Raw genomic sequence first — 22,697 nt, forward strand, 5'->3', positions numbered from 1 at the left:
CTCCAGACACTCCGTCACGTGTGATCTCTGCCTGCTGGGGGCCCCACAGGTCCGCGTGCATGGCCTCAGGTGCTGCAGGCCTGGTCGCTGTTCAGAGGCGAACTCTATTCTTGGGATGGCCACTTCCTGTCCAGCACGTCCGAGATGATCTTGGCAAATGGTGGGGTTAGTGAGTGAACCCCGCCACAGGTTTTAACTCCCCAGAGGTGTGTGTGAGTAGCAAGGTGTGGTTGGACAGCTGCCAGCCTCCGTGATCCACCTTAGGGGTGGGTCCCTGCAGCAGAGGAGTGACCACAGAAGTTAGAGGAGAAGGGGGCTCATGGGAAGTTCTGTCCAGGACCTCTTCTCCGTGAGGACTGAGGTCAGCACCTTGGGTTCTGCCAAGTGCAGGACAACGGAAGCTGGGCCCAGTCTGCCCTAGAGAAGGTCATGTGGGAGGGGAGACAGAGTCACCAGGCTGCAGGGAGCGAGCGATTCCTAGACAGCCAGCTTGTTAGCGCTGCGGGAGGCACCGTGGAAAGGGAGTTGGACTAGGAAGCTGATGCGTTAGTGAAATGTCCTCTTGCTGCCGCTGCCCATTTCTGGGCAGATAGCTTTGGTAAACCCGTTTTAGTTAAAAGCTTCAGCCACTGATTCTGGGGCTTTTTAACCAGAATTCTGAGTTAGTGGTTTTCAGGGAGAAGTAACAGAAGGTCAGGTGTGTGTGACCTTTGGCTGCTAGTATTGTCCATGTAGTCACGTCTCCCAGGAAAACGGGTATCTGAAGCCTCAAGACTCAGAACCTGGCACGCAGCTCCTTGGGCCCAATGTTAGCGACCCAAGGCTGTCAGAGTGTGGGGTCTTTGTCTCAGGCATGGGCCAGCCCCTACGGGGGGCAGAGTACCCCCTACCATAGTGTTTCAGTGGCTATACGATTTTCTAAATTTTTTGGTGTTCATAAGAGATGTCTGCAGAACAGTGAGATTTTTATCTTCAGCATAGCTTTTTCTCTGTGTACATGCAAGTTGTTTGAAAGTTTAAAAGATAGTTTTGGATGGAGAGGGGGCAAGAGGAGTCCCATTCTGATGGAGTAGAAACTTAGAAGGGATCCCCCATTGCATAGCCCATGATGCACCCTGTGTGACTCCATTATATATAAAACCTGTATAAAATACAGGTTTTACATATATAAACATGGAAGTACAGAAGCCATTTCTCACTGCACACCCGAGAACTGTGGACGGGCTAATTCCTGACCTGTCAGCTCTCCCCCACTGTTAGGCCGTAGCAGGTACTGGAGTAAAATACTCCCTTTGCTCACCTGGGCCCTCCTTGCCAGTGGTCTGGGTCTGGGCTTCTAAACGGTCTGCGGGGAACCTGTGGCCGCCTGGAGGTGCGGCCCGGCCCCTCCTCTTGCGGCCCCTCCTCTTGCGCTGCGGCCGCAGGCGGGGCTTCCGCCTCAGGAGGGGCTTTTAGCATTTCCTGGGTGCCCACGGGGGGTCCTGCCGTCTAGAACACGGGCGAGCTGGAGGCCTCTCCCCCTCGCGCTGAGTCACTCAGCGTGTTCGGAGCTCAGTCCCATGTGTCCCCTGGGTCTCTGATATAGTTGTGGCCGTTGGGTCGCTGCCGCGCTGACCAGCAGCAGTTCGGAGGTGCGTGGCGAGCCCCCCAACCCTGCCCTGGTTTCCGTGCCTTTCTGGTCTGCTCCCGTCAGACGGGGGCAGATCCCACCAGCGCGTTGCTCGCCTCCAGAGTCTCCTCCGGCAGTCCTTCCCTCTTGTATTTCCCCTCCGAATCCTTCTCAACAGAAGAGCCCCGGCCAGGTGCGCTTCCTCTTGGTCCGCTGTGGGGCCCCAGGGTTGCCGGGCCGACGTGGCCGGTGTGTGCGCTTTCCCCGAGTGCCAGGCCCTGCGGTGAGCACTTCGGCAGCATTTCGTAGCCTCGGAGCAACACTCTGAGGTAAGGTCATAGCTCCAGCTTACGAAACGGGAACTGGAAGCCCAGAAAGGTTAAGTAACTTCTTGAGTGTGGAACACCTGGTAAGAGGTGGAGTCGGGACGAACGTTCAGGCGGTCGGCCTTTAGAACCAGCTTTTTCCACGGACAGACTGACAGCTCGGCCTGCTGATGGAGTAGAAACTTAGAAGGGATCCCCCATTGCATAGCCCATGATGCACCCTGTGTGACTCCATTATATATGCGAGAGACCTACTGAGTTCTCACCCTAAAAGCAACTTGTGGGTTCTCTGTGGTCTTAGAAGGAGTCCTCAATCTTAACCCAACGTCTTCTTTCAAACTGGGAGACATCAGAAGACTGGTGCCTCCGTTTGCAGGAACACCTCTGGCTGAGTCCTCCCGTCCCCCCTCGTCAGTCCTCAGCTTTCACATCGTCGGCCTCTTGCTTGAGGGGAGGCTTTGCTCAAGCTGCTACCGTTCAGTTTCTACAGCCACTTTGTCTCAGTCTTTGGCAGAGATAAGATTTTGTTGGGGGGTGGGAATGATCACGTGACTGGAGCATGTTCCCACTTCTCTCCAAGCCCTGAGGTGAGGAGGGGTAGCTAGATGGGAAGGAAGCCAAGGGACCCTGCTCATCATCTCATCTACTCTCAAGGTTATATCACCTCTGCCGGGCTGAGCTATGGGCAGGGCAGAGGGCTGTTCCTAATAAGTGACAGTTTAATTGGATTGTAGTGGAAGAAAAAATAATAATTCTTCTGTGAATCCTCCAGATTCTAGGTCCCTGGTCTTTTACAGGGCAGCATGCTTCCAGTTAGCAGGTGCCACCCCATGACCTCCTGACCCCTTCCAGCCAGTAGAGGTGAGGTCCGTGGAAGGGAGAGGATGCAGACACGGAGGATCCCCATGTAACTGGCCTTTGCTCACCCCTGCCAAAGTCCCTTGAGGTTTAGGCCTTAGCCCAAGGATGCTCCCTGAGGGTACTTCCCACCTTCCAGCCTTAGTCCAGCCTGAGCCTGATGAGAGCTGAGGATCCTGCGCAGCACAGAAGCGTGCCTGAGCCCATCTGGCATTTTTTTCTGCCGTTTCAAAAGCTGGTGGATTTCCGGGACGCCTGGCTGGCTCAGTTGGTAGAACATGCGACTCTTGATGTCCCGCCCATGGCCCAGGAGTTGGAGTCCCCATAGAGATTACTTAAAAAAAAAAAGTTGGTGGATCTCTGACGGGGTCACAGACTCCAGGTTAGGAGCAACAGATTAGGTCCTTCAGGTTAGGCCCCGGGTGTTGGGAGAGGTTCTAGGAGAGATCCGATTCTCCTTGCTGAATACACGCCCCTCCGGGCCGGGCCCCCAGTCCACCGCCCCAGCTGGGTTTTGGAGTGGACGAACGCGGGTGGGCCGCAGGGATCCCCGAGCGGGCAGCGCCCCCTGGTGCTCCCGGCAGGGACTGCGGCGCGGGGTGGAAGTAGGGGGCTAGGAACTGCAAGAGGCGCGCGCCACACGCGCGACTGTCCCTGCCACCCAAGTCCTACCCCGTGCCTGCCCTGCCAGAGTAGCTCCTGCGCGACAGAGCGGGCGGACAGCTGGGACTCTGCCCCCCTCCTACGTCTCCTGGCCCGCGGAGGCCGGGGCGGGGAGGAGCCGGGCTGGGGGCGGCCTGGCAGGAAGCAGCGCATACCTTCCGCTGCCGGAGGAGCAGGTGGCTGCAGTGCGGGCCAGGGCCCCCAGGCTTCCTGTGTGCGCGCCCGCCCGCAACTGTTTCTCGTCCGAGCTCCTGGGGCCACCCGGAGGCCCGGCCCGGCCCGGCCCGGCCCCATGGCCCAGACCCCCGACGGCATATCGTGTGAGCTGAGAGGTGAGCGCTGGCCCTTCCCGCCTACTTGGCTCCAGAGCCGGAGCACACCCAGCGTCTGGGGAGCATCTACAAGCGGTTCTCTCTGCTCCTCGGAAGAGCTTGGCGCCCCCCACACCCACTCCACTCCTTCCTTGCTGGCCCATAGATGAGCCCAGGCCACAGGCCTGTTACAGACCATGGGCATGTGTTGCCCTCCGCGGGAGGACCAAATCACCCAGCAGGCTGCCGTTCCACAGGCGAGATCACCAGGTTCCTGTGGCCCAAGGAGGCCGAGCTGCTGCTGAAAACCTGGCTACCAGAGCGGGAGGGTGCTGAGCGAGGTCATGTCCTGGTATGGCAGGGGGCAGAGCCTGGGAGGGCTTCTGGGGCCCAGGCAAAAAGAGCCTCTTGGCCTGCCCAGGGCGTCAGACACTCTCTCCCCCCAGGCATTGCTACGATGGAGAGCCTACCTGCTCCACACCTGCCTCCCCCTGAGGGTGAGTGCCAGGGGCTGACTGCCACCCCACCCTGCCCTCCAGCAGCTTCCTGGGTGAGGGTTGTCCCATGGGCTCTGCCCTTCGCACAGTTCTGGGCTCCCCCGCGGGCAGGGCTGCCTCTGAGCTCCCAGCCGCACCGGGGACTGGGATCCCCGGGGGGGGGGGGGGGGGGCGGGGAGCTAGGGCCAGGCTTCCAGCTGACTCCGGCTCTCCACAGGTGGACTGCACATTCAGCTACCTGGAGGTCCAGGCCATGGCGCTGCAGGAAACGCCCCCTCAGGTGAGACAGCTAATACCCCACCCCATGGCCTGCAGCCTAGTTTTCGCCTCCCCTTCCACCTGCGCCCGCACGTGGAGCCCAACCCAGCCGCCATCCCACCCCAGGTGACTTTTGAGCTAGAGTCCCTGCCTGAGCTGGTCCTGGAGTTTCCTGGCGTGGCTGCTCTGGAGCAGCTGGCCCAGCACATTGCCGCAGCCATCAAGAAGGTCTTCCCTCGCTCCAGCCTTGGGTGAGGCCCAACAACTACCGGGGGCTGGCAGGAAAGGAGGGCAGCACGGGAGTGCTCTGGATGACACCAGTGGGTTGCCTCCCGTCCCAGGGGCTACAAGTCCCTTGTCCCTTCTCCCTTCTGCCCCTCCCCAGGAAGCTATTCCGGAGGCCCACATCCCCCTCCATGCTGGCTCGGCTGGAGAGAAGCAGCCCCTCCGAGGACACTGCACCCAGCAGCCCCTGTGGTGAGGGCCAAGAAAAGGCCACCCAGGACTTCCAGCCTACCCCCCATCCTGCAGCCCCAGACCCCTGAATTGGGGGTCTCCCAAACTGAACAGAGTCACTCCAAGCACAGCCACCACCCAACTTGGATCTGATCTTCCTCCCTCCCTGACCTTCTGTCTCTCTCCTCCCCACCCCATTATACCCCTGGCACCTCCCCAGGTGGCTTCTTGGAGACCTATGAGGCTCTGTGTGACTACAATGGCTTCCCTTTCCGAGAGGAGATTCAGTGGGTGAGAGTAGGGCCCTCCCTGGGGGGGCTCTGGAGACATCTGATCCCCCCGTGTGCATCGGGTCCCCTTCCCCCTTGTGACCCCAAGCCCGGTGGGAGACATCTTCTTCCCATCCAGGATGTGGACACCATCTACCATCGCCAAGGCTGCCGCCACTTCAGCCTATGCGACTTCAGCCATCTGGGCAGTCGGTCTGTGGCCTGCCAAGGGTGGGAAGGGAGGGACATCCCATGACCCACATTCCTGAGCCCCGGCCTCTCCATGGAGAGCCCTGAACTTTGCCCCTGCCCCTGCCCCCTCTCACACCCAGGGACCTGGCCTTGAGTGTGGCCGCCCTGTCCTACAACCTGTGGTTCCAGTGCCTCTCCTGCGTGGACATGAAGCTGGTGAGCGCACAGGGACAGGGAGGGGCCAAGGGTGCGGGGACCAGGGTGCAACTCACTGAGCCCCACTCTGGTTCTCAGAGCCTTGAGGTCTCAGAGCAGATTCTGCACATGATGAGTCAGTCGTCCCACCTGGAGGAGCTAGTGCTGGAGAACTGTGGCCTGAGAGGGTAAGGGGGACAGGGTAGGGCTTGGGGACAGGAGTCTGGGAGCTTGGGATGAGGAGGCTTGTGGCCTGGGGAGGAGATGGGAATCCAGGGTCAAGAGTCTCATGCCTGGGGTCTGGTCCCCAGAGACTTTGTCCGGCGACTGGCCCAGGCACTGGCAGGGCACTCAAGCTCTGCCCTCCGGGAGCTTAGCCTCACTGGGAACCTGCTGGATGACCGAGGTATGGCTGGACCTAGGGAACCGCAGGGGGCTGGTGCTGGAGGAGGTGAGAGCCACACAGCTGCCCCCATTCCCTAGGCGTGACTGCTCTCAGCAGACACCTGGAGCATCGTCCTGGAGCCCTAAGGAGACTCAGCCTAGCACAGACAGGGTTGACACCACGAGGTAGGTGGGGTAGGCCGGGGGCAGCTTGGGGGTGGATCTGCCCGATTGCTGAGCCACTTCGTCCTCCGCCACCAGGAATGAGGTCTCTGGGCCGGGCACTGGCTTCCAATGTGGCCTTTGACACCGCCCTGACCCACTTGGACCTTTCCGGGAACCCTGGGGCGCTGGGGGCCTCGGAGGACAATGGGGTGAGTGGTTGTCTTTGGAGGCAATGACTGGGGGCAGTGGGATGTCAGGGAGCATTTGGTGAGGTGATCCCTGACTCCCTCCCACCCCTGTCCTCTCATCAGGGCCTCTATAGTTTCCTGAGCCGTCCTAATGTTCTGACGTTCCTGAATCTCGCGGGCACCGAAACCGCCCTGGACACTGTGAGAGGGTGGTCGGTGGGGGGATGATCTGTAGGGCCGGTGGCCGGGCCCGAGGCCGGAGGGTAGACCGGGGGCGGGGTGGGGGGTGCTCTGTCCTCCGTCGGTGTAGCCCACACCCTCCTCCCGCAGCTGTTCGCAGCGCTGGCCCGCGGCTGCTGCACCAGCCTCAGCCACCTGGACGCCTCGAGGAACGTCTTCTCCCGCACGTAAGGGGGGCGGGTCCGGGCGGGGGTGGGGGTGGGGGAGAGACTGCGGGGAGCCGCCTCCCTGCGCCCGGAAGCCCACTCCTCCCGCTCGCCCACCCCAGGAAGTCCCGCGCTGCGCCCGCCGCGCTGCAACTCTTCCTCAGCCGCGCGGGGACGCTTGGGCACCTGGGCCTGGCGGGCTGCAAGCTGCCGCCCGACGCGCTCAGGTCAGTGTCGCTGCCCACGGCTACGTGTGCGGCCACCACCCCGGCCGGGGCCCCCCGGAGCTTCACCCCGCTCCTATCGCCCCCCCCAACTCCCGTGACCTCCCGGCATCCTGGCCCTTCCTTCTTGGTATTCGTTCGCGCCCTGGGGCCCCCTTTCCCAGCTCCCGCCACCCCCTGTAACATCCCATCCCAGGGCCCTTTTGGAAGGCCTCGCGCTCAACACGCTCACGGGCGACCTGCACCTGGACCTCAGCGCTTGTGAGGTGAGCGCCCGGCCTGGGACGTGAGCAGGCAGTGGGCCCACAGCGGAGTGGGGCTGCGAGGCGGGAGCGCGGGCCACAGGGCGCCTGAGCCTCCGCACCTGTGGCCCGTTGGTCTGAGCGTGCCGCGCCTTCCACCTTCAGCTGCGCTCAGCCGGCGCTCAGGTGATACAGGACTTAGTGTGTGACGCTGGCTCAGTGAGCTCCCTGGATCTGGCGGATAATGGTGAGGCCGCCCCGAAACCCACGATCCCACTGCCCACCCACTTCCCACCCCATCCCCACCCCCTCAGCCTCTCCTGATGCGTGACCCGAGCCACCCCTAGGCTTTGGCTCAGACATGGTGACTCTGGTGCTGGCCATCGGGAGGAGTCGGTCCCTACGACATGTGGCACTTGGAAGGAACTTCAACGTCCGGTGCAAGTGAGCCCCCATCCCACTCCCGGACCTCCCAGACAGCACCCTACCACCCACCACCTACCCAGGTCCTTCCAAACCGCGTCCCCTGCCCCACAGGGAGACCCTGGATGACGTCCTGCACCGGATTGTCCAGCTCATGCAGGATGACGACTGTGTGAGTTCTTGGGACCATGCGGGATCGTCAGGCAATGGACGGACCCCTGTGACTCCTGTTCTCTCAGACCCTGTAACCTGCCCCCCTTGCTGACCGCCGATTCCAAACCCAAATGGCGCTTTTTTTTTTTTTTTTTCCTTCTACCTCCAGCCCCTGCAGTCCCTGTCCGTGGCTGAGTCGCGGCTGAAGCTGGCCACTGGCGTCCTGCTCCGGGCCCTCGGCACCAATCCTAACCTGATGGCGCTGGATATCAGCGGCAACGCCATGGGGGACGCCGGTGCCAAAATGCTGGCCAAGGCGCTTCGGGTCAACACAAGACTCCGGTGGGCGGGGTCAGAGGGGGAGGAGGGCGTGGCGGGGGGGGCTTACTGGGTTAAGGGGCGGGGCTGAATGTGGAGGGGCAAATGCTGGGGACGGGGGCGCGAGGTGAATGGACAGGCCAGCAGGTTTGGGTGGAGCCTTGCGGAGCTCCGCCCTTGACTGAAGCCAGGCCTGGCCCAGGTCTGTGGTCTGGGACCGGAACCACACATCTGCTCTGGGCCTGCTGGACGTGGCAGAGGCCCTGGAGCAGAACCGCAGCCTAAAGGCCATGCCTCTGCCACTGAACGACGTGGCCCAGGCCCATCGCAGCCGCCCGGAACTGACCGCACGTGCAGTACATCAGGTTGGGTTCCTGTCTCCTCCCCTGCCCTGCTCTGTGCCGTGGCCCCGCCTCCTACCACTTCTCAATATCCCTTATGCCCAGATCCAAGCCTGTCTTTTGAGGAATAACCGTGCGGACCATGCCTCTTCTGACCGCACCGGCCGTCCGCAGCCACCTTGTCTAGTCTCAGACCCCTCGGAGCAGGTTGGTGTCCCCTCCCTCAACCTTGAGTCGGTACAGAAGATAGGGGATGGGAAGAGATGTTGCGCCTGGAATCCTCCAGGAGTTTGAGCGTCCTTCTTGGGGCTAAGGGGCCTGAATTATGCTCTCCAGGACAAGTCCCTCTTTTTGGTAGCTCCCCCAAATAACACCCCTGGATGCCTTTTAAAAGCATTTAAGTAGACTCTCCTGTTCAAGATGGGAGGTATTTAAAAATCCTTCCTTAATTCTCGCCGCCACCCCCAGCTGGTTGTAACCCCATCTGTGACTTCCCTTTCGCAGGGCTCTCCTCTCCACCGACCTCTGCTGGGGCCCAACCCAGCAACCCTTTCTCTGACTTCATCTTCCTCCACTACCTTGCCCTTATGAGATGTTCCTACCTATCCTTTCCCAAATCCCACTTCGTTCTCAGGCTTTAAAGCTGAGGCATCTTGACTGCTCCCTGCAGGGGCTTCACATTCTGTACACCTTCAAGTGACGTCATCACCTCCTACAGACTCTTCTCTCTACCCTAGACCCCATTCTCACCAGTGCTCACACTCACCAAGTGTTGTGGACAGAGGTTTGGGCCAGGTCTCTCCTGGCCACATTAGAACCCCTACAGACCTCCTTGGTCCTATCCCTGCTAACTCTCAAACACGCTGCTCCTCACTCCCACCCCAAATGTCTCCTGCTTCCCAGGTCCTTCGTCCATGGCTCCTCACTCCCATTTCTGCCCACCTCAGTCTGTCCTCTATGTGGCTAGTGAGCAGACTGAGCTTCTAAAACAAAGAAAAGACTAACAGCTCCTTTTCTTCCTATTCTGGACACTTAGGAAGGATATATAAAGTCCCTAAAATGATCCAAAGGGGACACTGCTTGCCCTCCTTGAACAGATAGGGTTCCTGAGGGGCTGGCCTGAAAGTATTGGCTTCAGGAGCTCACCCACCCTGTTGGAGACTCTGGGAAGGAAGCAGTCAGTGTCTGGGAGGCTGGAGGGGGCTAGGATGGCACTGATTCTTGATGCACGCCTCCCCCACTCCCCAGGAAGTGAATGAACTGTGTCAGTCAGTGCAGGAGCATGTGGAGCTACTGGGCTGTGGGGCTGGGCCTCAGGGTGAAGCTGCTGTGCACCAGGCGGAGGATGCCATCCAAAATGCCAACTTCTCTCTCAGTGTGAGCACCCCTTCCCCACCGCTGCTGCAAGGACCCTTCCCCTCTTAATTAGGTGTCAACTTGCAGCTCCTCTTCCTTGGCCTCCAGATTCTCCCAATTCTGTATGAGGCTGGGAGCTCCCCAAGTCATCAGTGGCAGCTGCGGCAGAAGCTAGAGGGCCTCCTAGGACAGGTGGGCGAGGTCTGCCGCAAGGATATTCAGGTAAGATGGTACTCTTGCCCCAGCCCCATGTCCATATATATATAGGCTTGACCCCTATTGCATAAGTTTGACTGTGATATCCCTTGCATCAATGTTCTGTGGGGGTTGTAGCCTCAGGCCACACTCCATGCTCTGGTCTTTGCCCAGGACTTCACTCAGGCCACACTGGACACAACAAGGAGCCTCTGCCCACAGATACTACAGGGATCCAGGTGGAGGGAGCAGCTAGAGGGGGTCCTGGTGGGCTCAAGGGGCCTCCCAGAGCTGCTCCCAGAGCACCTGCTGCAAGATGCCTTCACTAGGCTCAGGTAGACTGGATGGGCCTGGGCTGCACTGGACTGAACGGGACTGGGCAGAGATAGCCCATTAATCCTTGCTCTCTGTTGCTCTCAGGGATATGCGGCTGTCAGTCACAGGGACTTTGGCAGAGAGCATTGTGGCTCAGGCTCTGGAGGGGCTGAATGCAGCCCGGGATCGGCTGGTGAGGGAGAATTGTGCGCGCGCACACACCCACTGACCTGGCCACTGCCTTGCAGGGGTTCTATGACGTCTTTTGGGGTCATATAGCCCAGGGGTATTTCAGGGTTCCTTTAGGACTGATGGGACTATGGCTGAGGCCCAACTGCCCATCTTTGGGGTGCCTGGTATTATTGTAGGTGGAGAGTCTGGCTCAGCAGGCAACAGTGGCAATGCCTCTTGCCATACCAGCACTGGATGGGGGTGAGCCCAGCCCCCTTGGGCCTGGAGAATTGGAAGGTCTTTTCTTCCGTGAGGAGGTGAAGGAAAAGGATGATGAAGAGGAGCAGAAGGTATGTGGCCCCAGAACTCTGGGCCTAGAACTCTGGATCTTTCCATCTTATTATGAAGTGTGGAAGGCTGGGAGGCAGCTCGCCTGTGTCCCAGACTGAGTTTCTGCCCTCCCCACTAGGATGACAATCCTCCACAGAAATGGCCTGAGTCCAGCCAGTGTCTTCCCCAGGTTCCCTCCACTCACAGTAAGTCAGGGCCTGGGGGGAAAGGGAGTTAACCAGGTTGGGCTGAAAGTTCTCCATTAGATCTGGGGACTTGGACACGTGGACACATTTATTTAGTCTTGTCCTAGGAACTCCCTGACCCTTGATTGAGCCAGCCCAGGCCCTCTGTGCAGTTCGCAGGTTGGGGTCTGCTATGGTCCGCATGAAGCAGGACCTGAGCAGACCAGGAGCCGGACACTGTCTCCATTCGCCTCCCCCTTTCTCTAACCCCAGGATGCGCATGCTTGGCGGCAGCGCAGGGCCGCGCCGCTCGGGGCCGCGCTCAGCACCACGGACAGCGGCGGGGGGGGGGAGGGGGCGGGGGGCGGGGGGCGGGCGGTGTAGCCGGGCCCCTCCCCGCGCCCTGGGCGGCTCCCCCGCCGCCCTAGCTCCGCTGCCACCACCACCTCCCCGGGTTTGCTGCTCGGTGCTCCTCTGGTGCTCTCCCCTTAGGTGCTGCTGGGGAACCGGAGCCCGAGCTGGCGGCTCCGGGGGAAGATGCAGAGCCGCAGGCGGGGCCTTCTGCGCGTGGCTCTCCGAGCCCCGCCACCCCTGGACTCCAGGCCGGCCCACTGCCTCGCATGGACCTGCCACCCGCTGGACAGCCCCTGCGCCATCCGACCCGGGCCCGGCCGCGGCCCCGGCGCCAGCACCACCACCGGCCACCGCCGGGGGGCCCCCAGGTGAGCGCCCTTCCCCCACTCTAGAGCTCGTGAAATTTGGGGTCACGGGTGGCTTTTCTGCTCCTCAGGAGTGATGGCGGCTAGGGAGGTGGATTTTAGGGGCCCAAGACCACCTGGTCGTACTGCCGTGTCTTGGTTTATTCCTGGCCACCCTCTCCCCAGGCCGTTCCCATGCAGGGTCATGAGTGTGTGGATTTCATTGGGGGTACATCTCAGGTTAGGACTGCATCTTGGGTTGGCCCTCTGCATGGATGGATGTGCGAGGGAGGGTGTCCATCTTATCCTCCCTCTCCCAGGGTTACTTTCAGTCTGTTGCTGGGCCCTAGGCTGTGGGGACAAGTCCTGCCTCTACTGCAGGTCCAGTGGGTGTTTACGTGGGGAGATCTGTGTGTGCTGGGTACTGGTGGGGGCAGTGGATACAGGGCAGAAGGCAGAGTCAGCCTGAGGCCCCCCAGAGGGTCTGACGCAGCAGCAGGCGCCGCTGAGCTGCCAGCAGGCCGGGTGGGGGTGGAGGGTACTGCGGGGAACTGTTTGGAGCAGAGGGGGTGGCAAATGGGAATGTGTGACCCAGGGGGCCTGTGGGTTCTAGCCTGCTGGTTCAGGGAGTGTAGATAGTCCACGGGACAAGAACAGGTGTGGGCTGGGTGTATGTGTCCAGGGCCAACTACTGGTGAGGGGATACGTGAAACCAGCATCTCTGCCCACCAGTTGGACAAGAACGTTTGGCAGTAGCCCCTCAGGGTCACTCAGCTCCCATGTCCTGGAGTTGCCCAGGCCAGGCTACTAGACAAGGGGTGGAAACAATTCATGGTTGTGCTCAACCTTGACCCTATGGTGTCCCCCAGGTGCCCCCAGCCCTGCCGCAGGAAGGGAATGGGCTCAGTGCCCGCGTGGACGAGGGCGTGGAGGAATTCTTCTCCAAAAGGCTGATCCAGCAGGATCGCCTGTGAGTAAGGGGCAGTTGTAGGGGGTGGGAGAGGGTGGGCTGTTCCATGGGCCTTCCCACTCACTGCTGGCTGTTCCCACAGCTGGGTCCCTGAAGAGGACCCAGCCAATGAGGGGAGTGCCACCCCTGTTCCTCGTACACTGCGAAAGAAGCTGGGTACCCTCTTTGCCTTCAAGAAGCCTCGTTCAACACGGGGGCCACGGACTGATCTAGAGACCAGCCCTGGGGCAGCTCCCCGCACTCGGAAGACCACACTCGGAGACCTGTTGCGGCCACCAGCCCGTCCCGGCCGTGGTGAGGAACCTGGTGGGGCTGAGGGGGGCACCAGCAGCCCTGACCCTGCCCGCAGGAGCCGGCCTCGTTACACTCGGGAAAGCAAAGCCTATTCAATGATACTACTACCGGCTGAGGAGGAGGAAGAAACACTGGGTGCCAGACCTGACAAGGTAGGCCTGGGGACATGGGGCGAGGGCTCTGCAAGGCCTGAGGCAGTGGGCTCTCTCCCCATTTGGGCTTCTCGGTCTGCAGCGCCGGCCCCTGGAGCGGGGAGACACAGAGCTGGCCCCATCCTTCGAACAGCGGGTCCAAGTGATGCTGCAGAGGATCGGCGTGAGCAGAGGCAGCGGGAGTACCGAAGGCAAGAGGAAGCAAGTAAGTAGGGAGGGCCACAAGTGCAAAGTGAGGGGGCAGGTGACATGTGGCAGTCTGTGGGTGACATATGTGACCAGAAGGAGACTCATGACACACAGACGATGCTATCAGTTCTACCTCCTCCTCCTCAAAAGAGTCCTCAGCTTCAGCCTTCCTTCCTTCCTGGCTTCTGCCCTGGCCCCTGCTACCTCCTCCTTGGAGCTGGGACGGTCCTTCTGCTGTAGATCGAACAGAACCCTGACCTTGTCACCTGCATTTGAAACAGCAAATCCTCCAGAGACTTCCTCTCAAGACCCTACCCTGCCTCCTAACCCCACCCCAAGGCCTTAGCCCTGGTCACTGCTTTCATCTTGCTGTGCTCCACCTGGTGCATCTCAGGGCCTTGTCACGCATTCCTCTGTTGGGAGCTGCTTCCAGCCTCTCATCACCACCCCTGGGTTACATCAGTTTCCTCTTCACCCATCCCAGCATCTCCTGGTGGGCATTTACTGGTAGTTACAAGAATGAAGACAGAACAAGGCTAGAGTGAGGGCAAGACTGAGCTTGACTTCCCTGTTTCCTACAGAGCAAGGATGGAGAGATCAAGAAGGCTGGCTCGGACGGTAAGTGGGACCCTGTGCTAGGGCAGTACAGCTTTGGTGAGGGAGTTGGCCTTAGGGAGCTAGTCTCCAAGGCATTGGCTCTCCTGGGGGGACAAGGGGAAGAGGCCAGGTTTTTCTTCCCCTCACTCCCAAGGGCTGGTGCCTGAACCCCCAGGCCTGCGTTGCAGGTGACATTATGGACAGTTCCGCAGAGGCCCCTCCCATCTCGATCAAGTCCCGCACCCACTCTGTGTCTGCTGGTAAGGGCCACGGACTGTGTTGGGGGACATGCAACGGTAGGGGGGGTGGTTGTCAGACCACTGGTTAGGCTCATACCATTCTCCCTGCAGACCCCTCGTGCAGACCTGGTCCAGAGGGTCAAGGGCCTGAGTCTACCAGCTGGAAGACACTGGGGCAGCAGCTGAATGCAGAGCTTAGGGGCCGTGGTTGGGGCCAACAGGACGGTCCCGGCCCCCCCTCCCCTTGTCCCAGCCCACAAAGAGCCAGCCCCTCCCCAGACAGCCTGGGCCTCCCTGAGGACCCTTGCTTGGGCCCCAGGAATGAAGGTAAGCGGGTACCCTAGGCCCCACTCCACTACGGGGCTGGGGACCCTGACAGGAGGGAGGCAAGGGCTGGGGTCGGGATAGCTATCCAGACCATACCCTGATATCCTGGCCTCCCCCAGATGGCCAGCTGAGGCCGAGGCCTCTCTCAGCAGGGCGACGAGCAGTGTCTGTGCATGAGGACCAGCTCCAGGCCCCTGTTGGTGAGGGGGGACACCTCTCTGTGTGCTTGAGTGCAGGAGGAGATGGGGGAGGGTAGACTCTTTGTGGCTCTGGTCATTGGAGGGGGCCACCAGTGAGGGAAGGGGTTGAGAAATCAAGGAGCCCAAAGGCCTGGAGCAAGGGGCTGCCAAACCCTTCCTCCTAGCCCTGACTCCACCTCCAGAAAGAGTGACTTCTGCCCCAGGGTGGGAGGATGCAGGGGAAGGCTTGGGAACAGGCACCAAGCCCCTAGCAAAACTGCCCCCTCCCCTGCCAAGTCTTTGTGTGTCTCAGAACGGCCCCTGCGGCTGCAGCGCTCCCCTGTCCTCAAGCGGAGACCAAAGCTTGAGGCACCTTCATCTCCAAGCCTCGGTAAGAGGAGGCTGGGGCCAGCTGCGGGGGGGGGGGGGGGGGGGCAGGACTGCTTGGTCCAGTCTTGACCCCTCCTCTCCCTTCCTCCCCCCCTTGCAGGATCTGGCCCTGGAGCCCAACCTCTGCCCCCACTGCCTCCTACAGAGCCCTCCAGCCCTGAGCCCAACCCACCCTCCCCAGCCACAGACCAAAGAGGCGGCGGCCCCAACCCCTGACCCTCTCCTTTTCCTGCCGCATGAGATTATTTTATTAAAAAACTCAAAGGAGCAGAGTGTGGAGCACTGTTTGTCTATCCCAGGCATGGATCTGTGTGCATACATCCTCCCCCATGCTCCCTCACACCTGGGTTAGCTCAGAATCCGGCTGTGGTTCCATCAGAAAGTGCAAGGCCCAGGCCACGAGCTGGGGAGGGAGCCTGGGAAGAAAGCCATGGCTGTAGGTCGATGGGGATGGGGACTGGTGACTGAAAGCATAGGGGCAGCCCTAGGCACTCACCTGACAGCTTGGACCTGGGCACAGAGGGAGGTGCAGGGTGGCTCATACTCATATTGGAAGGCAGAACCATCACGATGCCTCTTTGGAGGGTCCTGAAGGTGGTGTGGTATCCAGAGAGGGGCCAGTAAGGACCCCTAACCCCATCCAAGGCTACCCCTCCACCGCTACTCCCAGCTCCACCCAAGGCTTCCCCCATTTTACTATCCATGTATGCTCACCCAAACAGGGCTGGACTCCAGGGCTCCTGTGCTCGTTTTTGTCCTTGCAGAGTGCTGCCATTTCTTGGGGGGCAACCCTAGCTCCTTGAACTCCAGGCTAGGTTTCTGGGCCCTGGTCACAACGGCCTGATGTGGACTGGGTACATGGCCCAGGGGTGACAGACTTGGGGTGCAGCTCAGGAGTGGGGAACTGGGTACATGACTAGGGTGTGGGGAGCTGGGGGGCCGGGGGCCAGGGGCTGAACAGATGGCTGGTACAGCCTGGGAGCTGCCCTTCTGCACTGGGTCTGAAGTAGCCAAGGACAGGACAGGCAGAAGGCTGATGCTGGCACCGCTCTCCTCTGAGGACATGTGGCTGGATAAAGCTGGGGTTCCTGGGAAGGAGAGGACTGACTGGGCACAGCCCTCTCAGCTCAGTGGCCCGTGAGTTTAGGCAGGCCTCCAGGGACTGTGTTCATCCCCCCACCTGGGTGTGCAACCTTTGCAGCAGCCTGGGAACCTGGCTGACAGCAGTGAATGCCTGTGGCCTAGCACCACCTTACCTGAGGAAGTAGGTGAGGAAGGAGAGAGGAGGGTCAGCGATAGGTCCTGCACAGCTGGGTCTGGTGGGGGCAGCTCAGGGCCTGAGGGTCAGCGGGAGCTTATTAGCACTGTGAGCACTGGGCCCCCAGGTACTCCCTCTTCCCCTCTCCAGTCCTCCTTACCCTGTGCCCTCTGCCCTGCGCCCAGAGAGCTCAGAACTCGCTGGTCATTCTCAGAGATGTGCAGCCATGAGCTGGGGACTGTGTACACAGCTTCTCCCTGTGGGGACATAAACTCTCAGCACAGCCCTTGCCCAACTCCTCACCCTGACACTCCCCAAGGGAAGCCCCAGACTGACCGTGGCCCTAAGGCGGGAGGAGGCCCAGCGGGTGAGGGGGGGTGCTGTGCAAGGGCCTGCCAGCATCAGACAGCTCTCAGCCAGGCGCACTAGCGCCCCCCGATGCTCCTGGTCCTCCTGCACCTCATCCAGAAGTTGGGACAGTGAAAGGCCTGAGGGCAGGGGACCAGAGGATGGGCCAAAACTTAGAGAGAAGGAAGGGAAGGGTGAGTAGGGAGAAGAGCTTACTAAGGAAGCAAGAGGTGATGACTGGGAGGTCACTCCGCGGAAGTTAGGGTCACTGGCCAACCCCTGTAAGCACCTGCACTGGGGGAGATGGACTCTGAAAGGTGCTCCCTATGGAAACAGAGAAGACAAGCCTGAGGAACAATCCTGAGGCCTGTCTACACACATTTGCCATCCCCTGACACAGCCACACTTGACTGAAGAGCCCAATTCCATACTCACTCCAGACAGTCAAAGAGCTTTTTCTGCACATCCGGGTCCTGGTTGCTGAGGACAAAAAAAGAGAGTAGTAGGCAACGTTGTTACTAGGGGCCTGAGCCCTCCCACCCAAAAGACCTATACCAACGGCAGCCAGGCGTGGGTAGGGAGAAGCAGCTGGTGGGGGCAGGCATCACTTACCAACCAATCACCCGTTCCCGGGGCTGCTCTGTGGGCAGCAGGCTGAAGCGGTCCACCTGGAGGTAGAACTCAGCGGGCTGAAGTGAGTTCAGGGGCAGGTTTTAGGAGCTGTCACGGAGTCAGGCTCATTAACCCACCCAAGCCAGCCTCACTACTCACCGCGCCGCCTTCGGCGACTTGGACGCGGACCCCACAATCCTGCAGCAGCAGCAGCCGGCCTTCTGCCCCTCGGAAGCCGAACTCCTTCTCCTCCCTGCCGCGAGCGCGACCGTCACGGCCTTAGCTCGCTCGAAAACAGCCCCGCCCGCCTGCGACCCGCGCACCTCCGGCTCAAGCCTCGCGTTCTTCCCGGAGACCCGGATTTCCCCAGGCCCCGCGCCGCCTCTCTCACCAGTCCGAGGCGTTCAGGGCCTCCCGCGTCACTAGGCACCGGACACTGTGGGTCCCGTCAGACACAAGCAGCGCGGCCGCGACTTCAGACGGGTCAGGGGCGCGGGACGGGCCGGGGGCTTCGGCCTCCTGCAGCACCTGACGGCGTCGACTGGCGTCAATCCCACCGCCCTCGGGCCCTGCCCTGGTCTCCGAGCCCTGAGAAGCGTGGGGGACTCACCTCGAGCAGCTGCCCCGCCTGCGGACTTGAGAGTTCATCTGACCCCAGGACCAGCTCTCGAATCCAAGGCCGCAGGACCAAGCTCCCCAAGCTTGCCATTCCCGCAGCTGCCCCCAGCAAAGAACCACCAGCCTGGGTTTCCCGCGGACGCCGGGGCCCCGCCTCTCGTCGGAAGAGGAAGCATACCGTGGCTGGGCGGGACCCAAGGTCGAGGCCCCGCCCACATGCGTGCCTGCGCGTGCGCACGAGCCGTGTTGTTCGGACAGTTGCGTGCAGACTCTTGTGGGGTAGGATGGCTTGCAAACCTGCTTGGTTTTACCCGGGAGTCTCCGAGCAGCGGCCCGGCGTTTGGGCCGTTCGCTAAGACTCCCGTGACACCGGGAAGGATGGGGCCAAGGGCTGGCTCGGATGGAGAGGGAGGGATCCGGGGCTTGAGGCTGCGGCCAGGAGTGGTCAAGCGAGTTGGCTCAAAGCCAGTTCAATACCGTGTGAACCCGCGGAACTCAGCAAATACTTACGGCTTAGTTTCCTCATCTAAAACATGCAGTCATGTAACGTTGTAAGGCCAATGGAAATAATAGTACATAGACAACACTCAATAAATGTCACTTCCCTCAACCTCCCCTTGGGATTGGTCATACCCCTCCCCCAGACTCCAGAGACTTGCGCGCCGTAGCGTAATGACGTAAGAGCACACGAAGACGCCTCCGCCCCCATCTCCGTTTCCTAGGAAACGTGGACTCCGCGTTCCACTCTCTGTCGCTGCCCCCTTGACGTCATGGTCCGGATGGGAGGGCGGGGCGAGTGCTACCGCCAGGGGCGGGGCAGCACGAGCCGGCCTGCCGGGGCTGTGCACCTGCGCCTCGGCGGGCCGCCTGGGGCACCGTCCCCGGCCCGCCCGGCCTCACCATGGCCAGGCCGCAGAGGACTCCGGCGCGCAGTCCCGACAACATCGTCGAGGTGAAGAGCAAAGTAAGGGCCCCTCTGGCCCCGGCTCCGGCCTCGGCCCTAGGCGCTTCCAATTCCCTTATTCTCCCCTTTCCTAGCTTCTTAGTCCCCACCACCTTTTTTCTCGCCTCCATCATTCATGTCCCATTCTCCGGCCTTTCCTCTCGCTTTCCTCCATCCATCCTCCTTCCACTGCCGGCCTCTAGAGTCCCTCTGTGGCCTTGGTACCTGGAGGGAGGGGAGAAGACCTTGGACAGCGTCCCTTGTACTGGAGCTGCAGCCTGCTGCAGCCGTAACAACAGCCTTTTCCGACCTCTAACACCCTCGGACCTGTGGTGGGAAAGGGCACGGGCTCTGTCCTGACCCCTCCTCTCACCCACCCCCTGCCTCCAGTTTGATGCTGAGTTCCGACGCTTCGCGCTGCCCCGCGCATCGGTGAGTGGCTTCCAAGAGTTTTCGCGGTTGCTGCGTGCAGTGCACCAGATCCCGGGCCTGGACGTGCTGCTTGGCTATACAGATGCTCACGGCGACTTACTGCCCCTCACCAACGACGACAGCCTGCACCGGGCCCTGGCCAGCGGGCCCCCACCGCTGCGCCTGCTAGTACAGAAGCGGGGTGAGGAGGATGGGGTACAGTGGGCAGCCTCTGTGGGGTAGGACTACAGGGCAGGTCTACAAGGGTTAGCCCATGCCCAGGGCGTCCAGGCTTCACCCTCTGCAGTCCCTGCCCTTGGCCTGACCTCCAAGTGGTAGGAAATAGCTACAGTGCCCCCTTCCCCAGGCCTGGGCCTGAGGGAAAAGGGCCCACGTGGGAGAGCAGGGTCTCTGATCTCAGCACCCCCCTTCTCCTGCAGCAGAAGCTGACTCCAGTGGCCTGGCCTTTGCCTCCAACTCTCTGCAGCGGCGCAAGAAAGGGCTTCTACTTCGGCCAGTGGCACCCCTGCGCACCCGGCCACCCCTACTAATCAGCCTGCCCCAAGATTTCCGCCAGGTTTCTTCAGTCATAGATGTGGACCTACTGCCTGAGACCCACCGACGGGTGCGCCTGCACAAGCATGGCTCCGACCGCCCCCTGGGTTTCTACATCCGAGATGGCATGAGTGTACGTGTAGCTCCCCAGGGCCTGGAACGGGTTCCAGGCATCTTCATCTCCCGCCTGGTACGAGGGGGCCTGGCTGAGAGTACAGGGCTGCTGGCAGTCAGTGACGAGATCCTCGAGGTCAATGGTATTGAGGTGGCTGGGAAGACCTTGGACCAAGTGACGGACATGATGGTCGCCAACAGCCACAACCTCATTGTCACTGTCAAGCCAGCCAATCAGCGCAATAATGTGGTGCGTGGGGCATCTGGGCGTCTGTCAGGGGCTTCCTCTGCTGGGCCTGGGCCTACTGAGGCTGACAGCGACGATGACAGCAGTGATCTGGTCATTGAGAACCGCCAGCCTCCCTGTTCCAATGGGCTGTCTAAGGGGCCTCCATGCTGGGACCTGCGCCAGGGCCGTCTACTTCCTGGTGCCCGAAGCTCTCTACCCTCCCTGGATGATCAGGAGCGGGCCAGCTCTGGATGGGGGAGTAGCATGCGAGGAGATGGTAGTGGCTTTAGCCTCTGACAGGCAAGGACGCAGCCCCTTGCCACTCCAGGCTGCTGGGACATGGCAGGGACTTCCCCAGTGGGGGTTTTAAGCTTGCTCACAGGGCCCTCTCAGTCTGGGGAACATTAAAGGTTTTCTACAAATGCAGTCATGGTCTTTCTGTGTCCCAGCCTTAATGTCCTCCTTGGTCTCACAATTTTGCCTTCTGCCCTGGATACGAGGCAGGAGTGGTAAGGACAACAGAGAGACCTTCCTGCACTCAAGCAGCAGGAGGGACACCAGACTTGGCATTTCTAGGGTAAGAAAAAGCTCTTATGGAAACAAACCTCACTGTGTACAAAAGGTTTAATTTTGACAAAGGGATTAAGAGGCTGGGCTGCCCTTCTACAGCCACCAGTGGCTGGGAAGAGTGCTCTGGGGAAACTGCCCACCCCACTGCTCCTGTCTTCAGACTCCGTTCTATGATGGGGCCTCATCCTGCCCTTTGCAACCATGTGGCGATTCTCAGTGAGGACCCCCATAACTACCCCCATAAAAGGGCTCAGGCATCCATCTTCACAAAGACCTTGGGGCGGGAAAAGATCCTGATGGCTTCCTCTACTTGCACCAGCTTCCGGTCCAGCTCAGCACGGTGGCCCTGGGCCCTGAGTGAATCTGCCCCAGCAGGCAGCAGGACCAGCTCACGTAGCAACTGGCTCTGGCCTACAAGGGACCCAGGAACAGTGAGTGCCAGGCAGGGCTGCATGGTCCCCACTGGGTTCCCCATCCACTCCCCCCCAACCCTTGCCCACGAACTCACTCTGGAGCAGATTGCTCAGTGTCTCCAGCCTCTGGTTCTCAGGCATGCGAGTGTGGCCAGGGGGCATGGCAGGGTCCGGCTGGCTCTGCTGGCGGGCCTCAGCCTCCCGCCGCCACAGATCCCTGCGTTCCAATAAGCTGCAGACGCACAGGCTCAGAGTTGGTGGTCCTAGGGCAGAGGTTGCCTCCCACCCTCCAGAGGCACCCTTCACCCTAGGTGTTGGGCAGTGTGACCTACTAATGGGGCATGTGGCCCTTCTGCGTGGCATCATAGTGCGCTTGGGCTTGCCGCTGCTGCTCCAGCACTCGAGCCAGGACCTGCAGTGAGCGGGAGTGCCTCCGGGGGGCCCTCTTGGCAGTGCGGGCATTGTGGCTGATGAAGTCCACACCCAGGCCTGGTCCCTGCAGGACACGGCAAGCACGATGGGGTAGACAGCACCGTGATGTGCTCCTGAACCCCTCAAGATCTCTGCCCCCCCAGCCCCCACCCATCCTCTCACCTTAGCACTGGGGCCTGGTGGGGTTAGCTGAGGGCTGGGGACACGGGGTGGCAGAAGCCCAGGGCCGCAGCGGGAGTGTGCCCGCAGGAAGTGGGCAGGCTCTGTTCTAGAGGCAGGACTGGGCTCCTGGAGGGCAGGGCACAGCAGAGGAATCAGTCAAGCTGAAGTCAGGGTCTTAAGCCAGCCATAGAGTGAGCTTCTGTTCCTTCTGCCTGTGAGGATACTTCTCTATCTCCAGCCCTATGGGCCTCTTCCCTCTTGAAGGAACACTTCTATCCATGAGCATTTAAATATGTGGGTCTCTCACATCTTTAGGAGAACAACAAACCACCCCTCCTTCTCACATTTTTAGGAAAACAACAAACCAGTCCTAGCTCTGGCTACCATTCCCTTTTTCTCTCCTTCCTGGCCAAGCTTCCTGGCTCTGACCCCACCAAGGTCACTCATAGCTGGCCTCCAAGCCCTCAAATCCAGGGTCACTTCCCTGGTCTCACTGTCATCAGCCTAATCCTCAATAACTCCTGGGTCTCACTCTTCAGATCCAGACCTGACTCTCCATCTGTTTCCTGGACACACTCCCACCCCCCTGGGAGTCCCACAAATGCTTCAGTTTTAACAAATTTGCAGATGACCTTATTGTCTTTTCTCTCAATCCTGCTTCTCCTTCTGAGGACTCTGGATAGTGATATGGTACTACTACCTACTGAAGAATCCCACCACAGTACCCCTGCCCTTCGCACTGCCCTTAGAAATAAAGGTTGAGGGGCGCCTGGGTGGCTCAGTCGTTAAGCGTCTGCCTTCGGCTCGGGTCATGATCTCAGGGTCCTGGGATCGAGCCCCACACCGGGCTCCCTGCTCGGCGGGAAGCCTGCTTCTCCTCTGCCTCTTGCCCCCCGCCCCACCCACCCCGCTCATGCTCTCTCTCTCAAATAAATAAAATAAGAAAGAAAGAAAGAAAGAAAGAAAGAAAGAAAGAAAGAAAGAAAG

The 22,697-nt window shown here is 60.5% G+C and overlaps 4 protein-coding genes across 6 annotated transcripts in view; 2 read left to right on the forward strand and 2 right to left on the reverse strand.

The window, feature by feature from the left end:
- Positions 1-3,748: 3,748 nt before the first annotated feature.
- On the forward strand, positions 3,749-15,261 carry CARMIL2 (capping protein regulator and myosin 1 linker 2). The gene is made up of 38 exons (XM_021703681.1): positions 3,749-3,788; positions 4,025-4,119; positions 4,214-4,264; positions 4,482-4,544; positions 4,649-4,773; positions 4,908-4,999; positions 5,199-5,269; positions 5,387-5,460; positions 5,580-5,655; positions 5,734-5,822; positions 5,946-6,040; positions 6,118-6,204; positions 6,280-6,392; positions 6,495-6,572; positions 6,702-6,778; positions 6,880-6,984; positions 7,178-7,247; positions 7,389-7,470; positions 7,571-7,667; positions 7,761-7,818; positions 7,969-8,141; positions 8,320-8,482; positions 8,564-8,665; positions 9,707-9,835; positions 9,923-10,036; positions 10,184-10,344; positions 10,430-10,517; positions 10,693-10,845; positions 10,965-11,031; positions 11,503-11,732; positions 12,578-12,678; positions 12,761-13,124; positions 13,207-13,329; positions 13,895-13,931; positions 14,099-14,170; positions 14,261-14,476; positions 14,969-15,046; positions 15,146-15,261. Exons 1-38 carry the CDS (start codon positions 3,749-3,751, stop codon positions 15,259-15,261), a joined length of 4,125 nt encoding a protein of 1,374 aa, XP_021559356.1.
- Positions 15,262-15,295: 34 nt separating this feature from the next.
- ACD (ACD shelterin complex subunit and telomerase recruitment factor) lies at positions 15,296-18,108 on the reverse strand. 2 transcript variants are annotated; one of them, XM_021703667.2, is made up of 12 exons: positions 17,874-18,108; positions 17,655-17,791; positions 17,423-17,516; positions 17,264-17,340; positions 17,087-17,131; positions 16,941-16,975; positions 16,640-16,791; positions 16,464-16,560; positions 16,302-16,382; positions 15,760-16,133; positions 15,542-15,633; positions 15,296-15,461 (listed from the first exon to the last, which is right to left on the reverse strand). In XM_021703667.2, exons 1-12 carry the CDS (start codon positions 17,970-17,972, stop codon positions 15,383-15,385), a joined length of 1,362 nt encoding a protein of 453 aa, XP_021559342.1. In that variant the 5' UTR covers positions 17,973-18,108; the 3' UTR covers positions 15,296-15,382. The 2 variants fall into 2 exon arrangements, with proteins under 2 accessions (XP_021559342.1, XP_044778067.1); XM_044922132.1 differs by having other exon boundaries at positions 17,655-17,782; positions 17,874-18,024.
- A 674-nt stretch (positions 18,109-18,782) lies between these two features.
- PARD6A (par-6 family cell polarity regulator alpha) lies at positions 18,783-20,553 on the forward strand. Of its 2 annotated transcripts, none has more exons than XM_021703646.1 (3): positions 18,783-18,845; positions 19,215-19,437; positions 19,676-20,553. In XM_021703646.1, the coding sequence occupies exons 1-3, from the start codon at positions 18,783-18,785 to the stop codon at positions 20,428-20,430; spliced, it is 1,041 nt and encodes a 346-aa protein (XP_021559321.1). In that variant the 3' UTR covers positions 20,431-20,553. The 2 variants fall into 2 exon arrangements, with proteins under 2 accessions (XP_021559321.1, XP_021559329.1); XM_021703654.1 differs by having other exon boundaries at positions 19,679-20,553.
- Positions 20,554-20,780: 227 nt separating this feature from the next.
- ENKD1 (enkurin domain containing 1) overlaps positions 20,781-22,697 on the reverse strand; it is a 3,683-nt gene continuing 1,766 nt past the window's right edge. Inside the window, exons 5-8 of the mRNA XM_021703636.1 lie at positions 21,711-21,836; positions 21,449-21,612; positions 21,212-21,348; positions 20,781-21,114 (exon numbers count right to left, since the gene is read on the reverse strand). Of these exons, the coding sequence (XP_021559311.1) occupies positions 20,954-21,114; positions 21,212-21,348; positions 21,449-21,612; positions 21,711-21,836 (588 nt within the window). The 3' untranslated portion in view covers positions 20,781-20,953. The remainder of the gene's footprint in view (positions 21,115-21,211; positions 21,349-21,448; positions 21,613-21,710; positions 21,837-22,697) is intronic.

This window comes from Neomonachus schauinslandi, chromosome 16, assembly GCF_002201575.2.
Source record: "Neomonachus schauinslandi chromosome 16, ASM220157v2, whole genome shotgun sequence".
NCBI classification, from domain to species: domain Eukaryota; kingdom Metazoa; phylum Chordata; class Mammalia; order Carnivora; family Phocidae; genus Neomonachus; species Neomonachus schauinslandi.

Bases quoted from the DNA above. Each gene is read 5' to 3' on its own strand.
- CARMIL2 (XM_021703681.1), top strand. From the start codon at position 3,749: ATGGCCCAGACCCCCGACGGCATATCGTGTGAGCTGAGAG. The intron at 4,545-4,648 runs GTGAGACAGCTA...ATCCCACCCCAG, and splicing joins TGCAGGAAACGCCCCCTCAG to GTGACTTTTGAGCTAGAGTC. The intron at 10,037-10,183 runs GTAAGATGGTAC...GTCTTTGCCCAG, and splicing joins TCTGCCGCAAGGATATTCAG to GACTTCACTCAGGCCACACT.
- ACD (XM_021703667.2), bottom strand. From the start codon at position 17,972: ATGGCAAGCTTGGGGAGCTTGGTCCTGCGGCCTTGGATTCGAGAGCTG. The intron at 16,134-16,301 runs GTAAGGTGGTGC...TCTCCTTCCCAG, and splicing joins TTCCTCACCTACTTCCTCAG to GAACCCCAGCTTTATCCAGC. The intron at 15,462-15,541 runs GTGAGTGCCTAG...CTTTCTTCCCAG, and splicing joins GCCCAGGTCCAAGCTGTCAG to GCTCCCTCCCCAGCTCGTGG.
- PARD6A (XM_021703646.1), top strand. From the start codon at position 18,783: ATGGCCAGGCCGCAGAGGACTCCGGCGCGCAGTCCCGACAACATCGTC. The intron at 18,846-19,214 runs GTAAGGGCCCCT...CCCTGCCTCCAG, and splicing joins TCGTCGAGGTGAAGAGCAAA to TTTGATGCTGAGTTCCGACG. The intron at 19,438-19,675 runs GTGAGGAGGATG...CTTCTCCTGCAG, and splicing joins CCTGCTAGTACAGAAGCGGG to CAGAAGCTGACTCCAGTGGC.